This window comes from Orcinus orca, chromosome 13, assembly GCF_937001465.1.
Source record: "Orcinus orca chromosome 13, mOrcOrc1.1, whole genome shotgun sequence".
NCBI classification, from domain to species: Eukaryota; Metazoa; Chordata; class Mammalia; order Artiodactyla; family Delphinidae; genus Orcinus; species Orcinus orca.
In genome coordinates this window covers 76,536,937-76,557,179 of record NC_064571.1, presented here as the reverse complement: position 1 = coordinate 76,557,179, position 20,243 = coordinate 76,536,937, and the positions used below count along the sequence as shown (strand labels likewise).

Here is a 20,243-nt window from a genome sequence, read left to right as displayed (position 1 = left end):
CACTTGCCAATTAACCACAGATCCCTTTCTATGTCAACAGATACCTATCTAATTCATTTTGGGGGGGTGGGGGGTGGGGGTGAGGCGGGGGTGCTGCGTGGCTTGTCGATCTTAGTTCCCCAACCAGGGATGGAACCCTAGCCCTTGGCAGTGAAAGCACGAGTCCTAACCACTAGACCGCCAGGGAATGCCCTAGTTCATTTTTTTTAATAGCTTCATAGTTTTGTATCCCACTACATAGAAGAAACATGATTTAACCAGTCTACTACAGATATATATTTAGATGAGTCACAATTTTTGCTATAAATAGTGCTATTATTCTTTAAGTATAATACAGCATCATCATATCCTCATGAAAATGCACGTAAATGGACAAATATATATAATTTCTTGATCCACATTTCCAGATTACCCTCCAGGAAAGTGGTACCAATTTACATTACTACCATAAGTATATGAGAATACCACTTACACTCCCGCTGAAATAGGATATTATCAAACTTTTTAAAAGTTGTCAACATCAGAAGTAAAATAAAGCATTCAAATTTTTTGGTTTTAATCTATAGTTCTTCGGCTATCAAAGAGAAAAAACATATCAAATCTTTTATACCTTTATTTTTTCTCATTAAAATTTTTAATTCATCAGGAATATGACCCGATTATCTCCAACTTATTCTCCAAAGATATTCTTTTATAATTAGTTTGCAATGTCAAGGTTAAAATTACCCCACCACTGCACCCCAAACATACACACACCCATTTCAGAGTGTTCTTGTTTACTGATCGACTTTATATTTCTAGGCCAGTGCCACACCGTTTTAATCACTGTGGATAATAATTGTTTTGAAATATGGTTGAGTACGTCCACCTCTCATTTTAGTGTTCTATTAATTTTCCGGTTTCACTTTTCTGAGATAAACATCAAAAGCAAACTTTCAAGTTCAAAACAAAAAAAAAATCCTGTTGGGATTCCAATCAATATATTAAATTCACAACTTAATTTAAGGAGAATTGACCTCTTTACAGTAATGAGTTTCCCCCAAAGGGCATGTGTCCCCATTTATTTAAGCCTTCAGAAAAAGTTTACAGTTTTCTTTACATACACCTTGAACTGATTTAGTTACTCCCTACTCCACCCCACATCCTGATTACTACGTGCTATATTTCAGTGTTCATAAGTTTTATCTTCTGGTTCATTTCCTCCTAGGTGATAGCTAGTTAATTATGAAACCCACCTATGTCTTTTTTTTTTTTTTTTTACAAGGTTCTGAAATGGTCTGTTTTCACATCATTTTGTTGTTTCAAGACCTCCGATCTTTGATGACTTAAGTCCTTGATCTCTTAATATTCTAAATAAACATTTTAAAGTTCTTTTCAGAACTTTAAAGTTCTCTTATTTCTACATCTTGGGTGTAAATTCTACTGTATGTTATATGACTGCCTTCTGACTGCTCTTTCTTGTTTGCACTGTAATTTCTGTTTTAGATACTATCTTATATGAGATTCTCTTACACTTACTCATCCCAATTGCTAACTACACACCATAAGGTGAAGTCTCCAAACCAAGTCTTTATTAGTGACTTGGGGGTCTAACCCTCCAACCCCAATCCTGGCACTGTGCAGGCCTTCTGCTTATTTATCCCTCTTGCAGCCCGCTACAGGCCTCACAGATTTATTTCCAGTTTACTCCTATGGATCACCTCTCCATTTCCTATCCTACAGAAATTCCCCAGCCATCAAAACAACCCCACGTTTTCTTTTCTCTCTCTGTCTCTCTCTCCCCCTTTTGAGTGTGGCTCTATATTTTAAAACATAAAATGTATTGTATCTATACCTCTTTCTGGCCCAGTCCATGGGCCAAGTTCTAGCCTGCTACCTATTTTTGTATGAATTAGCTAAGAATAAACATTCTAAAATGGTTGAAAATAATAATTTGTAACAAATGAAAATTATACAAAATTCATATAACAGTGCCCATAGTAAAGTTTTATAGAACACAGTTGTACTCATTTATGTATTGTCTACGACTGCTTTGTGCTATAACAGCAGGGTTGAGTAGCTGTGACTGAAACCATATGGCTTGCAAAATTTAAATATTTACTATCTGGGACTTTATAGAAAAAGTTTGTCAACCCCATTCTAGAATATGCACTGTCTGTTATGGTAGTTATTACCATATATAGCTACTGAGCATTTAAAATGTGACTAGTCTAAACTGAGATCTGCTCAAAGTGGGAAAATGCATACCTGATTTCAAAGACTTTATATGAAGAAGAGAATTTAACATTTCTTATTAGTATATATTGATTATACTTGAAATATTTTGGATATAATGGATTAAATAAAATATTATTCAAACTAATTTCACTTACTTCTTTTTACTTTTTAAAATATAGCTACTAAATAATTTTAAATTCTGTGTGGCACATATTATATTTCTCTTGGGACAGTGCTGTTCTAAATGAACTATCAGCCATCTAAGAGATGACTGAGCAAACCTGGATAAAAGGACTATGATCAACTCTCTCTCTCTATCTCTCTATTTAACTATGGAACAAAGATGAAAAGATGGGATCAATTTTGCTAAGTTATGCTTTCTTAGAAATTTCCATTTTATTCACGTTTTCAAATTTATTTGCATAGTTTCCCAGATGGCTTCACAAAGTTGTTCTAAGTTGTGCCAAATCTTTAAAGATCACGTAAGAAAGAATGTAAATACTCCAAGGCATTAAAAAAAGGAACATTTCTAAATTATTTTTATGAAGTATATTGATATCAAAACCTAACAAAAAATGCAAAAATGCACACATACAAACTTAAAGACTAACTTCATTATATGTTGAGTTAAAAAAAAATCCTAAATAAAACATCAGCAAATTAAAAGAGCTCATTAAAATAATTATATACAATTCTTCCAAATCCTAAGAACACAGGAATGCTTCAATTATTAGAAAATATCATTCATAAAATTAATTAATACTAATTAAGAGCTTTCATAGATACCAATTTAAAGATATAATGAAAGACAGGAAGGCATTTACAATGATAGCAAAAGATAAAATACCAAAGAACAAACTTATTGAGAAATATGCAAACTTACATGAGAAAAACTTTAAAGCAACATAAACAACACAGAAGCAGACTTGAACAAAATTAAAGATACACTATGTCCTGGATAAGAATACTTAATGTCATAAAGATGTTGATCTTCCTAAGTTTAAGATTTTAACCTGATCTGGAAGTAAATAAAAGGATTCTAAAGTTCATATGAAAAAGCAAATAAGAACCAAAAATTTAAAACTCCCAAAAGGAAGAGCAATAATGGGTATCTTAGCCTGCCACATATAAATCATACCACAAAGCGTCAAGAAATAAAAAGTGTTGTACTGGCCCACGAGTAGACAGGAGTCAGTACGTTTCTAACAATGAGTAAGAAGTACTGAAGGACAGGGATACAGAAGGCTGAAGAAAACTGGAAAAAACAGGTCCAGAGTGCATGCTGCTATTAGAAGTCATCTAGAAATGTGTGGTCATCTTTGATTAAAACCAAAAATAAAATTTTGGACCTGGAAAGACTTCTTGGATTGACGTAGAACAATACACAATTAAGGGAACAGAACCAACTTAGTATATCCCACCCACTGCCCCCAAACATACTGATGTTGAGAGTGTTCACAACTTTTCCAACCAGGAAATAAATCAAGGTCAGCCAAAATCAGGTGTAAAAACGGTTCCACGAACATGATAAAATAACGTAAATCTATACACACACACTTACCAATGTCATATACCTGGTTTTGGTATTGTACTATAATTATGTTAAGATGTAGTCATTTAGGGAAAACTGGGTGGGGAACCTCTCTGTACTCTCCTTGCAACCTCATGTGAATCAGTAATTATTTTAAAATAACAACAACAAAAAAAACCCCAAGACACAAAAACACATACTAATGCCTGAACTCTACCAGTAACACATATGTAATTGTAATAATTCACATCATAGTAAAGACTATAAAGGTCAAAGACTAAATAGCTTAATGAATTAAGGAAGAAAATATTCAAAGAAATTTTCTTGGGATTCCTATTTCCAACCCATTTTAAAAATAAACATTCTGACTTGATATGAACACCCATAACTACACTTGAATTTCCAAGTGTTTGATGCTCTCGACTTCACACTGAGAAAAAAACTTATGTGCTCCGACTTCCCAGGCGGTCCAGTGGTTAGGACTCTGCCTTCCAGTGCTGGGGGTGTGGGTTCAATCCCTGGTTGGGGAGCTAAGATCCCACATGCTTCATGGCCAAAAAAACCCCCAAAACATAAAACAGAAGCAATATTGTAACTAATTCAAGAAATACTTTAAAAATGGTCCACATAAAAAAAAATCTTTAAAAACAAACTTATGTGCTGACAGTTTTTATCAAGTTATAGATTTTTATTTCACCAAGGACACAAATAAAAGCCAAACTGTTCTTCCCTAATCTTTACTCTTGCCATGTAATCTACTACTGTTTTATCTCAATGAGATGTTTCAAAAGTAATGAAATAACACCATTCAATAAATACGAAAGGAACATTCTAAACACTTTAACACAAGATTTTCTAACAGTGTAATCAAAATGGTAACTTATAAAGACTCACCTATATGTGGCTGCTGAGCTGTGGCTAATGCATATTGCTGCTGTTGAGCTGCAGTTAACTGCTGAACTGTCAGTGCATTAGTCCTCTGAAAGAGCTATTAAGAAAAAAATATTTAATACAAAGTTTAGTCTCAGAGCATTTCATTTTTGTTTAGAAAGCTAAGAATAGAATATTATAAAAACATATTTGAATCACTTTTTCAACTACAAGGACATTTTATTCAATAAAACACTAAACGTTCAAGAATACCCCTATTATTTATGTCAATGTCTCATAGCACTTCAGGCTATACTAGTACATAGTCAAGAGGAACTTCTTTAAAGGAGTGGCATGCTTTACCTGCTGCTGGGAGTTGTAGTCGAAAAGGCCTACGGTAGCTCCTGAAGAGTCCATTGGTACCTGATTACCAGGATAGTCAAACTGTAAGGAATCCAGACCAACTTGTTCCATGGCATCTAGATTCTGAGTTTCAGGATTTGAAAATTCTTCAACAAGTGGTTTATTAGCTGTAGGATTAGGAAGAGGCCCCAATCCTTCTGGGGGATTAGTATTGGGGCCCAGGCGCTCAACTACTTCAGTTGGAGAGGCTTGACGACTTCCAGGAGTACGACTATGTAAACAAAACAGAAATGAGTAAAAGTAACAAGTATGTCAAAAGGTGAAATGGGAAAGTAGGAAAATCATGAAAAAACAAATGGTTGTAAAACACAGAGGGCAAATTAGGCACCCTAGGTCACTAACCATTCCACTTTATCAATTTTTTTCTAGCTTCTAGCTTCTAGCTTATCAATTAATCTAGCTTCCTCTTAAGAGCTGACATGGTTTCATTATTTAAATATCATTAGTGACCATTGTCCCCGATTTGAATAGCATAAAGATATAACTCAATTTTACAGATAAGGAAATTTGCTAATACCAAAATTTAAGCTTAGACTACCCAAAACTTTTGTCTCAAATCAGACAAAGTGAATCGTAGGTATGAACAGCAGACTATCAAGTGACAAATATGGGAAGGCTCAAAACCAAAACCCACCTACCATACTCCCATCCTGTCCACCAGCACATAATTTCTCTAACATCTTGCTTAATATTTCAGAAAAAAAAACTGGCCATAAAGAATCATATGGCCTCCATGACTTAAGGGTGTAAAATATACAATACGACAGAAAAGGGCAGTGAACCAAGACAGAAAGCTGACTCCTGATTCTATCTTTAAGTATTATTTTGAGCAAATCATTTCATCTTCCAGGCCTCAGTTTCCTTGCTGAGACTGAAGAGGTGACCTTGTGGTTCCAAATAACAAGAACAAAAAGACTATTTGTGAAAACCTTCTATGAGCGCTGCAAAAACCATCTTTATCATACCAAATTGTTTCAGCTTAAATCATGAGAATAGAAATGTATAACATATTAATCAAAAATTAAGTATGCACATCAATGAAAAATATAATCCTACACACACAAAAAGCAACTTTCCCCACTGACTAGCCTTAATTTTCTGAAGAAATTTATTAACATTGGACTAAATTTTAAGCACTGATTCTTCTCTTTTTATCAACATCCTTCACAGTCTAAACTTTATTTTCACTTTATTTCTTGACATAATTCTCATTTACAGTCTCTTTCCTTCTACAGAAATATTTTATATAAGATCCTTTCCCTCACAAGAAACAAGTCTGTTCTGGAACCATCAGTTCATAGTATATTCAAATATACGTACATTAAATAAATGGCAATAACTATTTTACCTGGCTTTCAACGTCAGTTGTTACACCTGTGTAACTGACCCCAACCTTCAGGTGCTTCACACTGGGATAAATTTGCTAACTTGTACAGAACGTTTCACAAAGCAATTGCTTAATTACAAGAATTGTTTTCCGGATATTTAGGCAGACTTACATTTTATTTCAAAATTAACCATTGTCCTTGCAACATCAGAAGAAATTTCAAACTCCTTTCCCCTTTATCCGCACCTAATTTTTCATATGAATAATCCCAAGGCTTGTTTTTCATTCAGAATATAGGGGAAGAAAAAAATAAAACTGAAAGGGTCCTCTTTAAAATCAGCCAATTAAAAAAAAGAAAGAAAGCCTGCTATAGTTCATTCCTTTCAGTTCTGCTCCAATAATATATATGTTGATGATGTATCAGTTAATGTACATAATAATGTGTTGCCATAATGACCATATGACCACAGCTATTAGTTTGAAATGGTTTTATATTGTTGAAGACAATATTGTATCTGAAACATTTTATAAGCAATTTTAAACACATACCCCAAACTTAAACAGAATAAAATTAGAATGCTATTGAATGTAAAGTTCATATTAATATGAAGAAGTATAGCCTCTCATACAAAACAACTCTAACAGCAAAAAGTAGAGGATACAATAGAAAAAAGTCATTATGCTATGAGTGGTGCTATTTTCTTGCTATAGTTAATGGTGTATTAACACTTCAATTATAAATGTATACTCTGCAGGTTTATAGTCAACTCAGTTTCAAATGCGTATCCTTGACTAAAACATAGATTAAGTAATAGCAGAAGCGCAAAATCAGAATTAGGTCCTAAAACAAACTGAATAGCATTAATTTCTTGTCAAAAGAGGTTTACTGGTTTTGGATGCTTTTTTGCATTTAGAACAGATAGAAACGGCACTGTTTTTAAGAAGCATTGTTAGTCTGCTTTTGATAATTAAAGGCAATAAATGTAAACATGTACCTACAACTAACTGATATTCCATGGTTCACAAGATCGCAAAGAAACAGCTTATTTTCAGGTATAGGCCCCAAAGCATCTGACTACTGAAGTATAAAGTATAGGAAATCAGTATGAAGAAACAACTCCCTGTATGAAGAAACAACACCCTAATATTTAGATAAATGTGCACTGTCTAATCCAAGTCCAAAGCTTAGAAGAAAAGAAACAATTATTTGTCATAAAGAGACAATAAAAAATCTGGAACTGAACTTAAATTCTGAACTTAAAACTAATTTTGGAAGTCTCTAATATGTTCCCCCCCTTCCTAATTTCAGCAAGATTAAGTATTAGCACAAACTCAGAGTAAAAGGGGGGATAGGAGATACAACACAGGGATAGAAGGAAGAGGAAACTCTACAGAAAGGTGCTCAAGAGCAAACCCAAGAAGAGTTTGCCAAGAAAAATCACAGATTAAACCTAAAATTCACTAAATTTTAGCAGGGAGAAAACAGTTAAAATTTAGACTACCATATTAGCAGAAAGGTAATGGCAGCTTCTAACATTATTCCTTCAATGGAATGCATCTGTTTTAGAGACTTTTAAAGAATTGTTTTCTTAAAAAATGGCACATAATCATTAACTAATATTCCTTACAAAAAATTTTAAATCTTCCTCCAGATTAATACAAGGTACAAAGGGAAATAAAAAAAACCAAAATTGGAAAAATGTCTACATCAGTCACATCACCTAGTAGCAATAATCCCTAAAGAGATATGCTTTTCTTCTCGAGAAAGTTAAAATCTTACTTAAAATCTTTGCAATCGGCATCCATTCCATTTGGCAAACCTCTGCCATTTATTTTAGAATCATCATCATCTCCTTGTTTAAGATCTCTGTTTTGGTCCTCCTCAAATGGAGAAGCCTTGCCTTTTTGATCTCCTTTCTCAGGTCCATCTGTTTCAGCATCTCTAGTGCCCTGAGGAAAAAGAATCTGTTTGATTCTGAATATTTAATAGAACACAGAAAAAGGCACCATGAGGTGACCTAAAACTATACTATAGTGCATGTAAACAATAAAAACATTGAATCTTATTTTAATTTCATAGTCAACTAATTTACAAAAGGCCAAAAAAATTGAGTACAAACCAGTGATTTATAACAGAAGGGCTAAGGCAACCTTAACTATAGCGGTGCTGGAAAAGCAGTAACACCACAAATGAGATAAAAATTCTACTTAATGCATAGATGATTTTGTTTTTTAATTTTCATATCAAGTACTACCATGAATATGCAATTTTAATCTTATAAATTTTGTTTTTTAATTAATATGGGTTTTTTTGGTAACATGGTTAAGATTAGAAATATTCCCAGTGGTTCTACCACTTCATGTATTTCAAGTGGCCAAGACAAGAAAACAAGAGCACCAATAGCTATGAAGTTTCCTTTAGTTCTAGGAAGGGCCAGAAAAAGAAACTGGCTTAAAGACAACCAAATAACCATCAAGCAATTTAAAAACCTTTCTTTACTCAAAATACTTACAAAAGTTCCCTTCCTAAATCGAGAATCCAATTTATCAGCAGGAGAAGAACTTAATACATATTCTACCATGCTCACACCAAGGCCTCCACTTTCTGATCGCGGAGACAATATTGCATTTACTTCACTGTTTCCATGAAAACCCTGTCCAGATCTTCTCTGTACCATAATAGGCTGGGACATTGAATGGTCTGTTTGGAAGAAAGAACACAATTACAAATTTGTACTTTTAAGCTAACAAAATGTATTTACATGAATTTATATACTAAAGTAAGAAAAATCAGCATATTGTTTTATTTTGAATATTACTGTAATCTTTATAAAAAGATCTTCAGTCTGTTGAGACTCACTGGCCTGGGCACATTTCTTGAGAATACAGATTAAGAAAGCTATTTGCTAAAAAGCAGGTAAAAGCCTATGTGAAGAACAGTCAAACCCAAAGGTCAATGGAGACAGAAACTAATTTGACATCTCCACTGCCTGTAAGCATCTTATTAAAAAGTTCTAAACAATTCAAAACAAAAAACTTTAGAGATAAAACCTGAAATAAAAGTAACTTCTAAACTGGCAGAGGCCCTCCTCAAGTTCAGTTACGTACTGGACAGATTCAGAACACACGGCTGTACTGCTATAAGCACAAATGACTAAGTTTAGAAAAACCAGTAATATCACAAAATTTTCTATTCTTTTTTTTTTTTTTCGGTACGCGGGCTTCTCACTGCTGTGGCCTCTCCCGTTGCGGAGCACAGGCTCCAGACGCGCAGGCCCAATGGCCATGGCTCCCGGGCCCAGCCGCAGAGGATCCTCCCGGACCGGGGCACGAACCCATGTCTCCTGCATTGGCAGGCGGACTCCCAAGCACTGCGCCACCAGGGAAGCCCAGAATTTTCTATTCTTGGTGTATCACTTAAGATTTTTTAAAAAACACCTTCTAGTCTAAAAGTTTTCCATTTATTTTTTAAAAAAAATTCATCCATATGGTATGAATACATTTTCTACATATTTTTGTGACAAAAAGAAAAAGCAATACTTAAGATCTGAAAGCAAAGAAGATACAAACATAATAAAACATTTGAGGAAGGGTCACATAGATTTGCAGAAAAAATTTTTAAAAAGGAACCAATAAGCCACTATTTATATCTGGCTCATATGTGAACACGTACCATACTAAATATTAGGCATCATCCTTATCCTTAAAGGGCTGAACTATCATAGAGGTATACTCACTCATCATTTTATTAACTGCAGTAATTTTAAAATGACTGGTACTTTTGTTAAACCATATTAAAACACTTCCATGTCAGTACCTTTATCCATGAGCGATTAGTCATTATATTTTTCATTCAGTCATGCACAGTTTAAATGTTGATTTACTGTCTCTCCTATGCTGGGCACTGTGCTATGTATGGGGAATCCAAGAACAAACAGTCCCTGACTTCAAAAGAGATTATAGGTGTAACAAGAGGCAATCATTAAGAGAGTAAAAGCACTTCAATAAAAATAATCCAGGGAACAGAAAGAAAGGGCATCTATCAATTCTTCCCAGTCTTAGAGTGAATCCCAAAGGAAGTGATATGAAGAGTAGAGAACAAAAAACAGGTGAAAATGGGGGGTGGAAAGAGCATCTCGGTTTGGACATCCTGGTTTCTCTAAGGCCTAAAAGTGCAGGAGAACACAACGTAATTAACAATTACAAGTAACTCAGTTCAGCTGAGAAGGAAATATGTGTATGATAAAATCTCCTGTAGTCATGGAAAGAATCGTAGAATGAAAATTCTTTTAGGACAAGGAATGTGTTATTCGTATTTGTACATGCTTGGCATTCAATAAGTGTTCAGTAAACAAAATAATCCATTCATTTCTATTTTTCTCATTTCTCCTGGTAAAGACTAATACTTATCTTCAAAATTTTATCTGTACAAGTAAAAAAGTTAAGTTGGAAGAGGGAGTGGTACAAGGAATTGACTAAAATTATAAACTTGATGCTAAAAAGATACATCAGGAATATATAAACAGTTGCTTAAATGTTTTATTGCTGGTACTAGTTTTCCTCCAAATATAACATACCAAAGATATTTCCCTATCATCCATCTTGAAAATATCTCTCATTACCATGTTGTGGTCAAGATGTTTTGCTTTGGAATGCTTTAAAAAATTTTGGTTCTGGTAAATAGAGCAATTAACCATTCAACTTTCAAAATAAACCAAACACGCCTATCAACCAAGTTTTCAAGCACATTATTTTAGCAAAGAAAGTGCCTTTTGTGGGAAAATGTAGCCTAGCCCTTATGAGTGCAATCTATATAGGTTAATACAAATCCAGAAAAAAAAATTCCTTGAGGATGGGGATCATACATCTCATTTATCTTTGTATTCTCCAAACCTGGCATATTATATTACATATTGTTTGAAACCAAAGAAAATTCCCAGTATTTTAGTCTAATTTAGTAGTTAGCAAAGTTTTCAATCTTTTTCAGTTTTGACTATAAAACAATATTAATCACTAAAATTTTCCAGCTTTTCCTAACTTAAAAAAAATTATTTTACCCTTAAAAACAAAATTTAAGACTATATAGGACTTAAAAATCTTTTTAATAATTTGGAGAATAAAAAAGTACCTGGTAATTTACACCCAAAATATAAGGTTAAGTTGATAATTATCATCCAGAAATTTGTTTTTATACTACTTTGATCATTTTCTATAGCTTTAGTAAGCTGCATTAAACTTAGTTACAAAGAGAAAACTTATTTGTAAAATACATGTTCAAAGTTCCATGTGTATATCTCAAATTTTACTAGTCAGAAACATTTAAAAATATAATCAGTACTATTTTAAGAATATAACTATGCTCTTTAATTTACCAATAAATACTGTCACCCCTTGTGAGTTATACTCCTTACACCCCAGTTCCTTTTCCCTTAAGAGTTTCTTGGACCTATGTCTCTCTTCACTACTTACGGATATCAAAAACATTCAAAGTCTGCTCCCTTTCTGGGAATTCTACCTTACTAAGGGGGTTTACTTCCTTTGTGGGTGTGGCTGATGTTTAATAAAGCTTGACTGAGCTGCAATTAAATAAATCAGTCACTGTCCATTAATACAATTCAAGCTTAAAAATTCCTATGGTTAATGTGTCCTCTATTTTAACTGAAATTCAGAATTTTATAATCAGTTTAACCTCAAATAAAATCTTATTGTGACAAACATTCCTAATCAATAAGTGGACTGTTAGATATGAATTACTTTACATAAGAAAATGTGCATTATAAGGATATATGAAATCCTCACAGATATTGCAAAGTTTCTCCAAATACTGTCTGGGGGGGCAGGGTTAAAAGAAAATTCAAGTATGCAACAAATTCAGAACTCTCACACATACACCAATAACTTACGAGAAGTTCCCCATGCAGTCTCTCTCCATTCATCATCTCCAAGAAATATGCCTTTTTGTCCATCTTTTGTTGAATCATCAGGTTCCCAAAATTTTTTGGTAGGCAAAAGCTATTTGGAATGGAAAAAAATATTGTATTTAAATTTTATTCTAATTACAAAGAGCTAAAACATAGAGGAAAGTAAACTTACCACCAATAGGCACAAGTTAGTTTTCAATGCTAATGAAAATTCAGATGACCTATTTCTTAATTTGTCCAGTTAACAATCACTCCCCACTTGTGCTTAGATACTGGCTCTAATAATTCTAGACCTGAAAAGTCGATTTCAGACTTTTCTACATTTTTCAAATCGTTTTACTGTCATGTGATATTTTTTATAATTTTTTTCAAAAGACTTACTAAATTTCTTAATACAGTAATACAATAAAAATATCTAAACAAATGATTAAAATTTTTCCTTTACTTCCAAGTATTGCCCTTGGATCACCTACTATCCTACAGCTTCAATGATAGAAAATTTTCATTCTTACTTCACAATGCAATGGAGGTGAACTTCACAATTCTTCCTAGGTCCTCAATACTAACAATCTATTGATCCCAAATCAGGAAGCTACGGGATGGCAGAAGAGACACATAGAAAAGACCCTTAAATACTTTTTGAGGTAACAATGTCAAAGCCCTGTGCCCTATCCTATACTGTTAACATACACAAGCATATAAAAATTGTGTTGATATAAGCATTCAATGATAATTCAAAATGTACATTTGGCCAATTCCTAATGAGACTTTAACGTTCATCCAGGTCTCCCCTCTCTACCTTTCCTGACACTCAGAGAAGGCAAACTGAGGATATGTTTGTTTGAAAAGAGCAGACTGGTTTCTAAAACATGCATTTGACATTTAAATAAGCATTTGTAAGACACCCATCCCTCTCAGCCCATAATTAGGTCCTCATAATCAAACCTGTATATACTTCTATTACTACACTTATCACACTAAATTACCTGTGTTTGCCTCCTTAAGGGCCTGGTGACCTTATCTTCAGAGAGCTCACAAATATAAACTAACCATAATAAAATGAACTTAGGTGAAACCTGACTTGGGTCTGAGAGATAAGACTGTATGTCTGTTGGGGGTTTAAAGTGTGAATGTAAGGTGGGGAGGACACAAGAAATTATGAACAGAGGCACAACTTGAGAAAATGCAGTTTGTAGAATAGGGTGTGAGATGGAGGAACAGATGTGGAAGCTGATGTTGTTAAAGCTATCTAGACAGACTATGAGGAACCTCAAAGACACGCTAAAGAAATATCAATAGTATATTACATTGAAGCAACAGGGACTCAAGAGAGGATGGCAGAAGAGTGACACTGTGTTTCAGAAAACAATTCAAGTTGTAAGTTCTAAGAATAATGGATATTCTAGACTAGAGGCAAAGAAATCGTTAAGGAGAATTACAACAAAGCCAAGACGACAAGAACTGAAACAACTGGCAGAAAGAACTGAGAAAATAAAATGGGTTTCAGAAACATTCAGGAGAGTCAACAGAATATGAATAAAAATAAGGGGAGGTCTGGGACTCCCCTGGTGGTCCAGCAGCTACAGCTCCAAGATCCCAATGCAAGGGGCCTAGGTTCGATCCCTGGTCAGGGAACTAGATCCCACATGCCGCAACTAAGAGTTTGCATGCCGCAACTAAAAAGTCCTGCACACGGCAATGAAGATCCTGCATGCTGCAACTAAGACCCGACACAGCCAAATAAACAAACAAATAAATAAATATTTTTTAAAAATAAGGGGAGGTTGATAAAAAGAATAAAAGTTTAAAATGTGGGTAATGAGGTAAATGATACTACTGACCAAAACAGAAAAAAAAAAACAGGATAAGCAGCTTTAGAGGGAGGAGGGAAAATTCAATTTGGGCATATATCCCGAGGATCTTTTGCTAAACTAAATACTGTTAATTTTACTGCTATTTTAAGAAAGAAAACTTTTTGCATGTTAGGATCTTCCTGAGCTGCAAATGATTTGTATTATAGACATTTTCTTTACTTATTTTTATTATTTTCAAAGATTTTATTTACTTATTTTGGCCACGTTGCATGGTTTGAGGGATCCTAGTTCCATGACCAGGGATCTAACTTGTGCCCCTGCAGTGGAAGGGCAGAGCCTTAACCACTGGACCATCAGGGAATTCCCTAAAGTACAGACATTTAAAACAATAATCTGCTCTAATAAAGATCTCGGTAAAATACAACCTCTGTTGCTGCAATTTTTAAAAATCTCACTATAAAAGTTTCATGAAAATATTCAAAATGTAAATCTGATAATACAGTACTAAAACACTGCACTTGATATATTTAAATAATTGAACATTTATTCATAGTAAAACCGAAGTTAATCCCTTTGAAGTACTGTATAAATAAGCCATTTCAGGCAGAAGGAAATGGCTCCTGAGCAAATAATGCTTTTATCCCACACTTCATAAAGAAAAATGTTTTAATAGCAAAATAAGGATAACAAATAAGAAATCAGAAATGAAGTTATAACAACTTAGTAGAAGCATTTATTACAGACATAGAAGCGGCTGAAACAAACTAATCTTCTGAGGTAAAAGAAATAATAGAATCTTTTTGAGGGGCCTATTCCAGTCTTTTGGGATAAGATTCCATGCAGTACAGTAGTAGTTCATAGATCACTGCTTTGACACCCAAACTGTAAAACTGGGGGCGGGGGGGAGTCTATGTCAAGCACTTACCCAGTGTGCTTACTTTCTGCCAGGCACTGGGCTATGAATGTCTCTTCATTTTGCAAACATTTATAAGTTATCACGGACTGGCAAACAATTTAGTAGTTAATAAAATTAACACTTTTCCTAACAAAGGCCCTTATCACCATTCTAGAAACAGCTGTGACAGTATAGACACTGATTTCAAATATTTTTAGAGAAACTACTGGCTTGTGACCAAGAATTAAGTTAAAATGGACTAAATATAGGGGGAGGCAACAATTCAGGATATCCAGGATAGAACAGTTAAAAAAAAAAAAGAAAAGATTAAGTGGTACAAAGGTTGGAATAGCAATAAAAGTAGTGTTTTGCCCCTGGAGACTCTTTTACTATAGTAGAAATGGGAGAGCACAAAAACAAGGGCTAAGAGATCTTGAAGATCTGTAAAACATATTATCCAATACTGTTTCAAATTAGTTCCCTAATTCACAAAAGCTCTAACCCAAGGTCAAGCAACTCAGTATTTCTAATCAACCTACTCCTCCATCATTCCAACTCAGAAATGATTGGGTGGACATACAAATTCATCCCTCCATTATCCACCAGTTTATTAGTTCTTTCCTTCAAGAAGCACTTATGGCTTGCCCTTTTCCATCTCCAAAGAAATCAGTCAACATGATAGTATACTACCGCAAAATAATTATTAAAATTCCTGCTAGAATTTATACTATGAGGTGCATTTACACTTCAGATTTTTCTAATACAAATTGTTATGTAAGGGCTTCCCTGGTGGCGCAGTGGTTGAGAGTCCACCTGCCGATGCAGGGGACACGGGTTCGTGCCCCGGTCCGGGAAGATCCCACGTGCCGCGGAGCGGCTAGGCCCGTGAGCCGTGGCCGCTGGGCCTGTGCGTCCGGAGCCTGTGCTCCGCAACGGGAGAGGCCACAGCAGTGAGAGGCCCACGTACCGCAAAAAAAAAAAAAAAAAAAAAATTGTTATGTAAAATCACCAAGTCAACCAAATTAATATAATCCTAAGAATTAAAAGAACTTGAAGGCTCTATGTCTACATTATAGTGTTCATATAACATCCAAACTGGGACACTTCTGAGAAAGGGAGTGCTATTAACAATTATGCCACGAAAACACGTATCTGGACAGTCTGGGCAAATTAGGATGTAAGGTGACTCTATTTACAATGGAAGTTCATAAAAGATAGGCAGGCATAGATGCTAATAACCAAGTGTGTAGAACAACAGCCACAAGAGAACTCCAGAATGGTGCTTTTCCAGACTTTAATCTTTTCCGTTGATGAAAGATATCAATACTTAATGTTTTCAAATCATACTACTTCCCCAAGTCTTCTACATTCCCAATATCCCTTAATATCAGCAGCAAATATTATTAGATGTCATCACTCCCAATGGGAAGCAGTACTGTAAACAGTCAAGGCACTCAAGAGTTCAAACTGCTGTTCAAGCACTGTTACTTGGTATTGGGCCAGTTAAATAACTGTTCTGAGCCTCAGTTTCTTCATCTGTAAAGTAAGGATAATAATAAAGCTACTGTTATAGAGTTTTCTATGAGGCAATAATGAAATAATATAAGTAAACTACTTAGAACAGCATCTAGCACGTGGCAAACATACATATTACGTATCTTCACTACGAAAAGTATGAATCCTTTAAGATTCTAAAACATGAGTAACATGCTGGCCAGCAACATTTAATTGGCTGATTATTTTAAATGATTATAAGAGTATTCATTACAAAAATCTTGTCTATAGCTGTTTGCCTTCTTTTTAAATTTGAGTATCCTGGGGGATCATGAAACTACACTACTTACATCAATAAAAAAAGTTGCCTAATAAAGTCACATTTTGCGTAAGGAAACAGAATCAGAAGTTAAATAAACTATCCAAGATTACATGTAAGATTACATATATAGCTAGTAAGTGGCAGCATTAGGAGCTGAAACCATAACTGTTTAATTCTAAAGCCCATTTTCTTTACACTTAACTACCACAGAAGATGGTTCTTTCCAATCATAGTCTAACTCATCAATATTTCTAAAAATATTCAGTTATTAGGCCACGACTAGCCATAATGAAAAAAATAAAACAGTTCAAGATGTTATCAGGATATTCAGACTATATAATGTGGGAATTCATTAGAGTGGATAAAGTTTATGATAGAATGTCTAATATAGGGATTTATAGACATTGGCGATAATCAGCTATTTAAAACAGCTGATTTCCATTCCAGTTATCCCTAACAGCTCAGATCAGAGCTAGAGCATTTGGGAGGTATATGTGATTCATACAAAAAGCTATTCTTATTACTACCTTCAAAGCAGTCAGTCTTTGTCACTAGTGATATAGCACTAGTGATAGATCTGAGAGAAATACATAGTACTAATGATAGATCTGAGAGAAAACAGAAGTCTCCTTACTCTTCTCTCCAGTACATTTTCCACTTCACCATACTACCTGGGATCTTAGTACATAAATTTTCTCTAATGTTTTCTTTAAATAGTACTGTGTCAGAAAAGAAAGGAGGGAGCTTTATCATACTAAGCTATGAAAATACTCCCCAAAACACATTAACTCAGTGATTTAAAGTTAAATTCTGGGTTCCCTAAAGAATTTCAGGCAGGAGCCTCTTTTTCCATACATACACACACACACACACACACACACACACACACACACACACACACACACACACACACACACAAAGTTCCTGTTTAATTTTTATATATAAAAATAAAGGTATGTGTCTCTGCAGTATAGTTTTAAAACACCACACTAATGAAGCTGAGTTCAACCGCCTATGGGTTAGCTTTGTTCTTTTTAAGCCATGTGACATAACACAAACTGTTAGGCCTTTTGACAAAAATGTGCTACGGAAAAAATTGGAAAGGATGAGTTTATGAATGGATGAATACAAATCTGTTCCTACTCTGGATGAACAACTAGAAGAAACCGCCCTTCTGATGATGAGTCAGTAAAAGCTATCATGATCTACATAACCCAGTACATTTGAAAATAACCCTGTATGTAATGCAGTGCTTTGTACATTATAGATTTACAGCAACTTAAGACATAATAAGTAAAGCTTTATCTTTAAAGAAAAAGTCAAGATAGGGCAATATATAGAAAAGGATGTCGCATTAAAAAAAATAAACAAGCAATTTTAGAAAACTCAAGAGCCAGAAACTCAAGGCTGCTTTTAGGTTATTAAAATGAATGAATTCTGGGATAAATCAAAAAACCTCACCTGTCAGGAAAGGAGGAGAAGACTGGTGAGAGAGAGACAGGCAAAGAAGGAAATCCCAGAAGGTTCCCTGCTGCCTGCGAGATGAGGAAAGATAGAAAGGCTTGTGGGAGAGAGAACCCAGAGACAGAAACCTCAACAGGTTTCTTAGCTATCTCTTAGAGGTAACAGAATTAGTTGGTAAACTGTTAAGAAAAAAATTTAATTAGTGAGTAACAGCTTATTTAAAAATACATTTTTAATAGATGAAGGTCACAGAAGCACTGACCTGCTGCTACCTGCCAAAAAACCAGACAGCCTAACCCTAGCCATTTTTACTCTGCATATCTGACATTCCCATTAAGAAAAGCCTAGATTTAAGCTTGGATCATTTAACATGCTACTAAAACCAGCCTCTCTTCTCCAAAAACCTCAAATACCCCTCCCTCCACCCCCCAAATACCTAAACTCTCTCAACTACTGTTTCTGATCACGACATTTTTTTTTTAAACTGCCAACATGTCTTTGGGTTTATCAAATACTACTTAAAAAGGGAGGGGAAAAAAAGAGCCAATTTGTAAATACATACACAGTGTAGATCTGCAAAGTAAAGCGTCGTGGGGTCTAAACAGAATCAAGGTAAGGGTGTGACTTTATCTGGTCTTTAAGAAAATCAAGTTCAAGTTTGTCACAGACTAGGCTGAAGCACTGTTCAAACCTGCTTTTAAGATATGTTATTCTGCTTTCTAAAGACCAAAGAAAACAAGTAACAGGGAAAAAAAACAAAAGCCCTTTTCAACTGCTTCTCTTTATTCACCCATAGTGTAAATAATGCCTAAGCCGCCACTGCACCGCAGTGAAGCTACAAGGTTCTTTTTTAACTAAAAAATTATTCCCTCTCTCAAATTTTCTTAGGGCCCAGAGTTTTACCTTAAGCGCTGGACTAACAAGTTTACTTTGGCAATACTTATGCTTAAGCACCTTAACTCACCCTTAAATCAGTCCTCTGAAAATGACAAACTCTTTGGAAAACGCTGTTCTGAAGAAGGGGAGGGTTAGCTAGCTGCAGGGTGCCCTCTTGTGGCCCAGAAGAGTGACTGGACTCTTTTTCTGCATCTGAAGAGCACAGCATTGGATGGAGTGAGTCTCATGAAGGTCTACCAAAGTAAAATAATCTCCAGGAGCAAGCGGTTAATTACACATCTTAGGTCTGTTCACGGTTATTTTCTATTATCAAAGTCCACACTATGTTAGTACTACAGAACATGACAAAACAAAATGTGACCGCAAGGTTTTCATAATCAATTAAAGTTTTCTAAATATTCATTAGGTATATGGAAAACTAAGTAGTTTTGATGTCTTAAATTATGTAATGGTGAGGTTAAATGGGATGCCCCAATGAAAATCACAGATTAACAGGACTGATAAAAGCCAAAATTTTAGAGTGCCCACTGTGCCCTAGTCATTCAAAGCTAACAATCTACAGAGGAGACTAATATAAAACAAATAAACTGTAACCAGTAATATAATAAAAGTATGTACAAAGATCCATGAGAAGTCAGATGAAGAATTAATTTTACTGCAGATATCAATGGGACAATAAAGAGTCTTTTTCAGTAGAGTCCTGCAGAGGATTAGAAGTTTATTAAGCAAACAATGAACAAGGAGAAATTTTTGTAAGAAAGAACAGTGAACAATTAAGTGTGGCTAAAGCAAACATAGCATACATATATAAAACAGCAGGACAAAGATCAAGGAAGGCTCTTTTCTGATCAAAGTAATTATGGTCCATTACCAAAATAGAAGACATTATCAGGTCAATCAAATCAACTAGACACAAATAACCTCACTAAAATTACCGCTAAAAGTTAAAAAAAAAAAAAAGCTAAAAATCCCACAACCACAGATTTTAAAAGCCCACATCATTTGGAAGATATAACCACTATTTTCAAGGAGATTTATGGTTAAAAAACAAGTCTCAATGGCTTAAAT

The 20,243-nt window shown here is 34.6% G+C and overlaps 1 protein-coding gene across 11 annotated transcripts in view; it reads right to left on the bottom strand.

Moving 5' to 3' along the window:
* Window positions 1–20,243, bottom strand: part of PUM2 (pumilio RNA binding family member 2) — a 92,110-nt gene that overhangs the window by 50,765 nt on the left and 21,102 nt on the right. For 7 of the 11 annotated variants that reach the window (XM_049696354.1, XM_049696355.1, XM_049696356.1 and 4 more), the window contains exons 3-7: window positions 12,272–12,380; window positions 8,882–9,069; window positions 8,149–8,318; window positions 4,982–5,252; window positions 4,643–4,736 (exon numbers count right to left, since the gene is read on the bottom strand). In XM_049696354.1, coding sequence (XP_049552311.1) covers window positions 4,643–4,736; window positions 4,982–5,252; window positions 8,149–8,318; window positions 8,882–9,069; window positions 12,272–12,380 — 832 coding nt within the window. Of the gene's footprint in view, window positions 1–4,642; window positions 4,737–4,981; window positions 5,253–6,540; window positions 6,643–8,148; window positions 8,319–8,881; window positions 9,070–12,271; window positions 12,381–12,801; window positions 12,882–19,242; window positions 19,368–20,243 lie in introns of those variants that run through there. The other 4 variants (XM_049696358.1, XM_049696359.1, XM_049696363.1 and 1 more) reach the window with 4 other exon arrangements.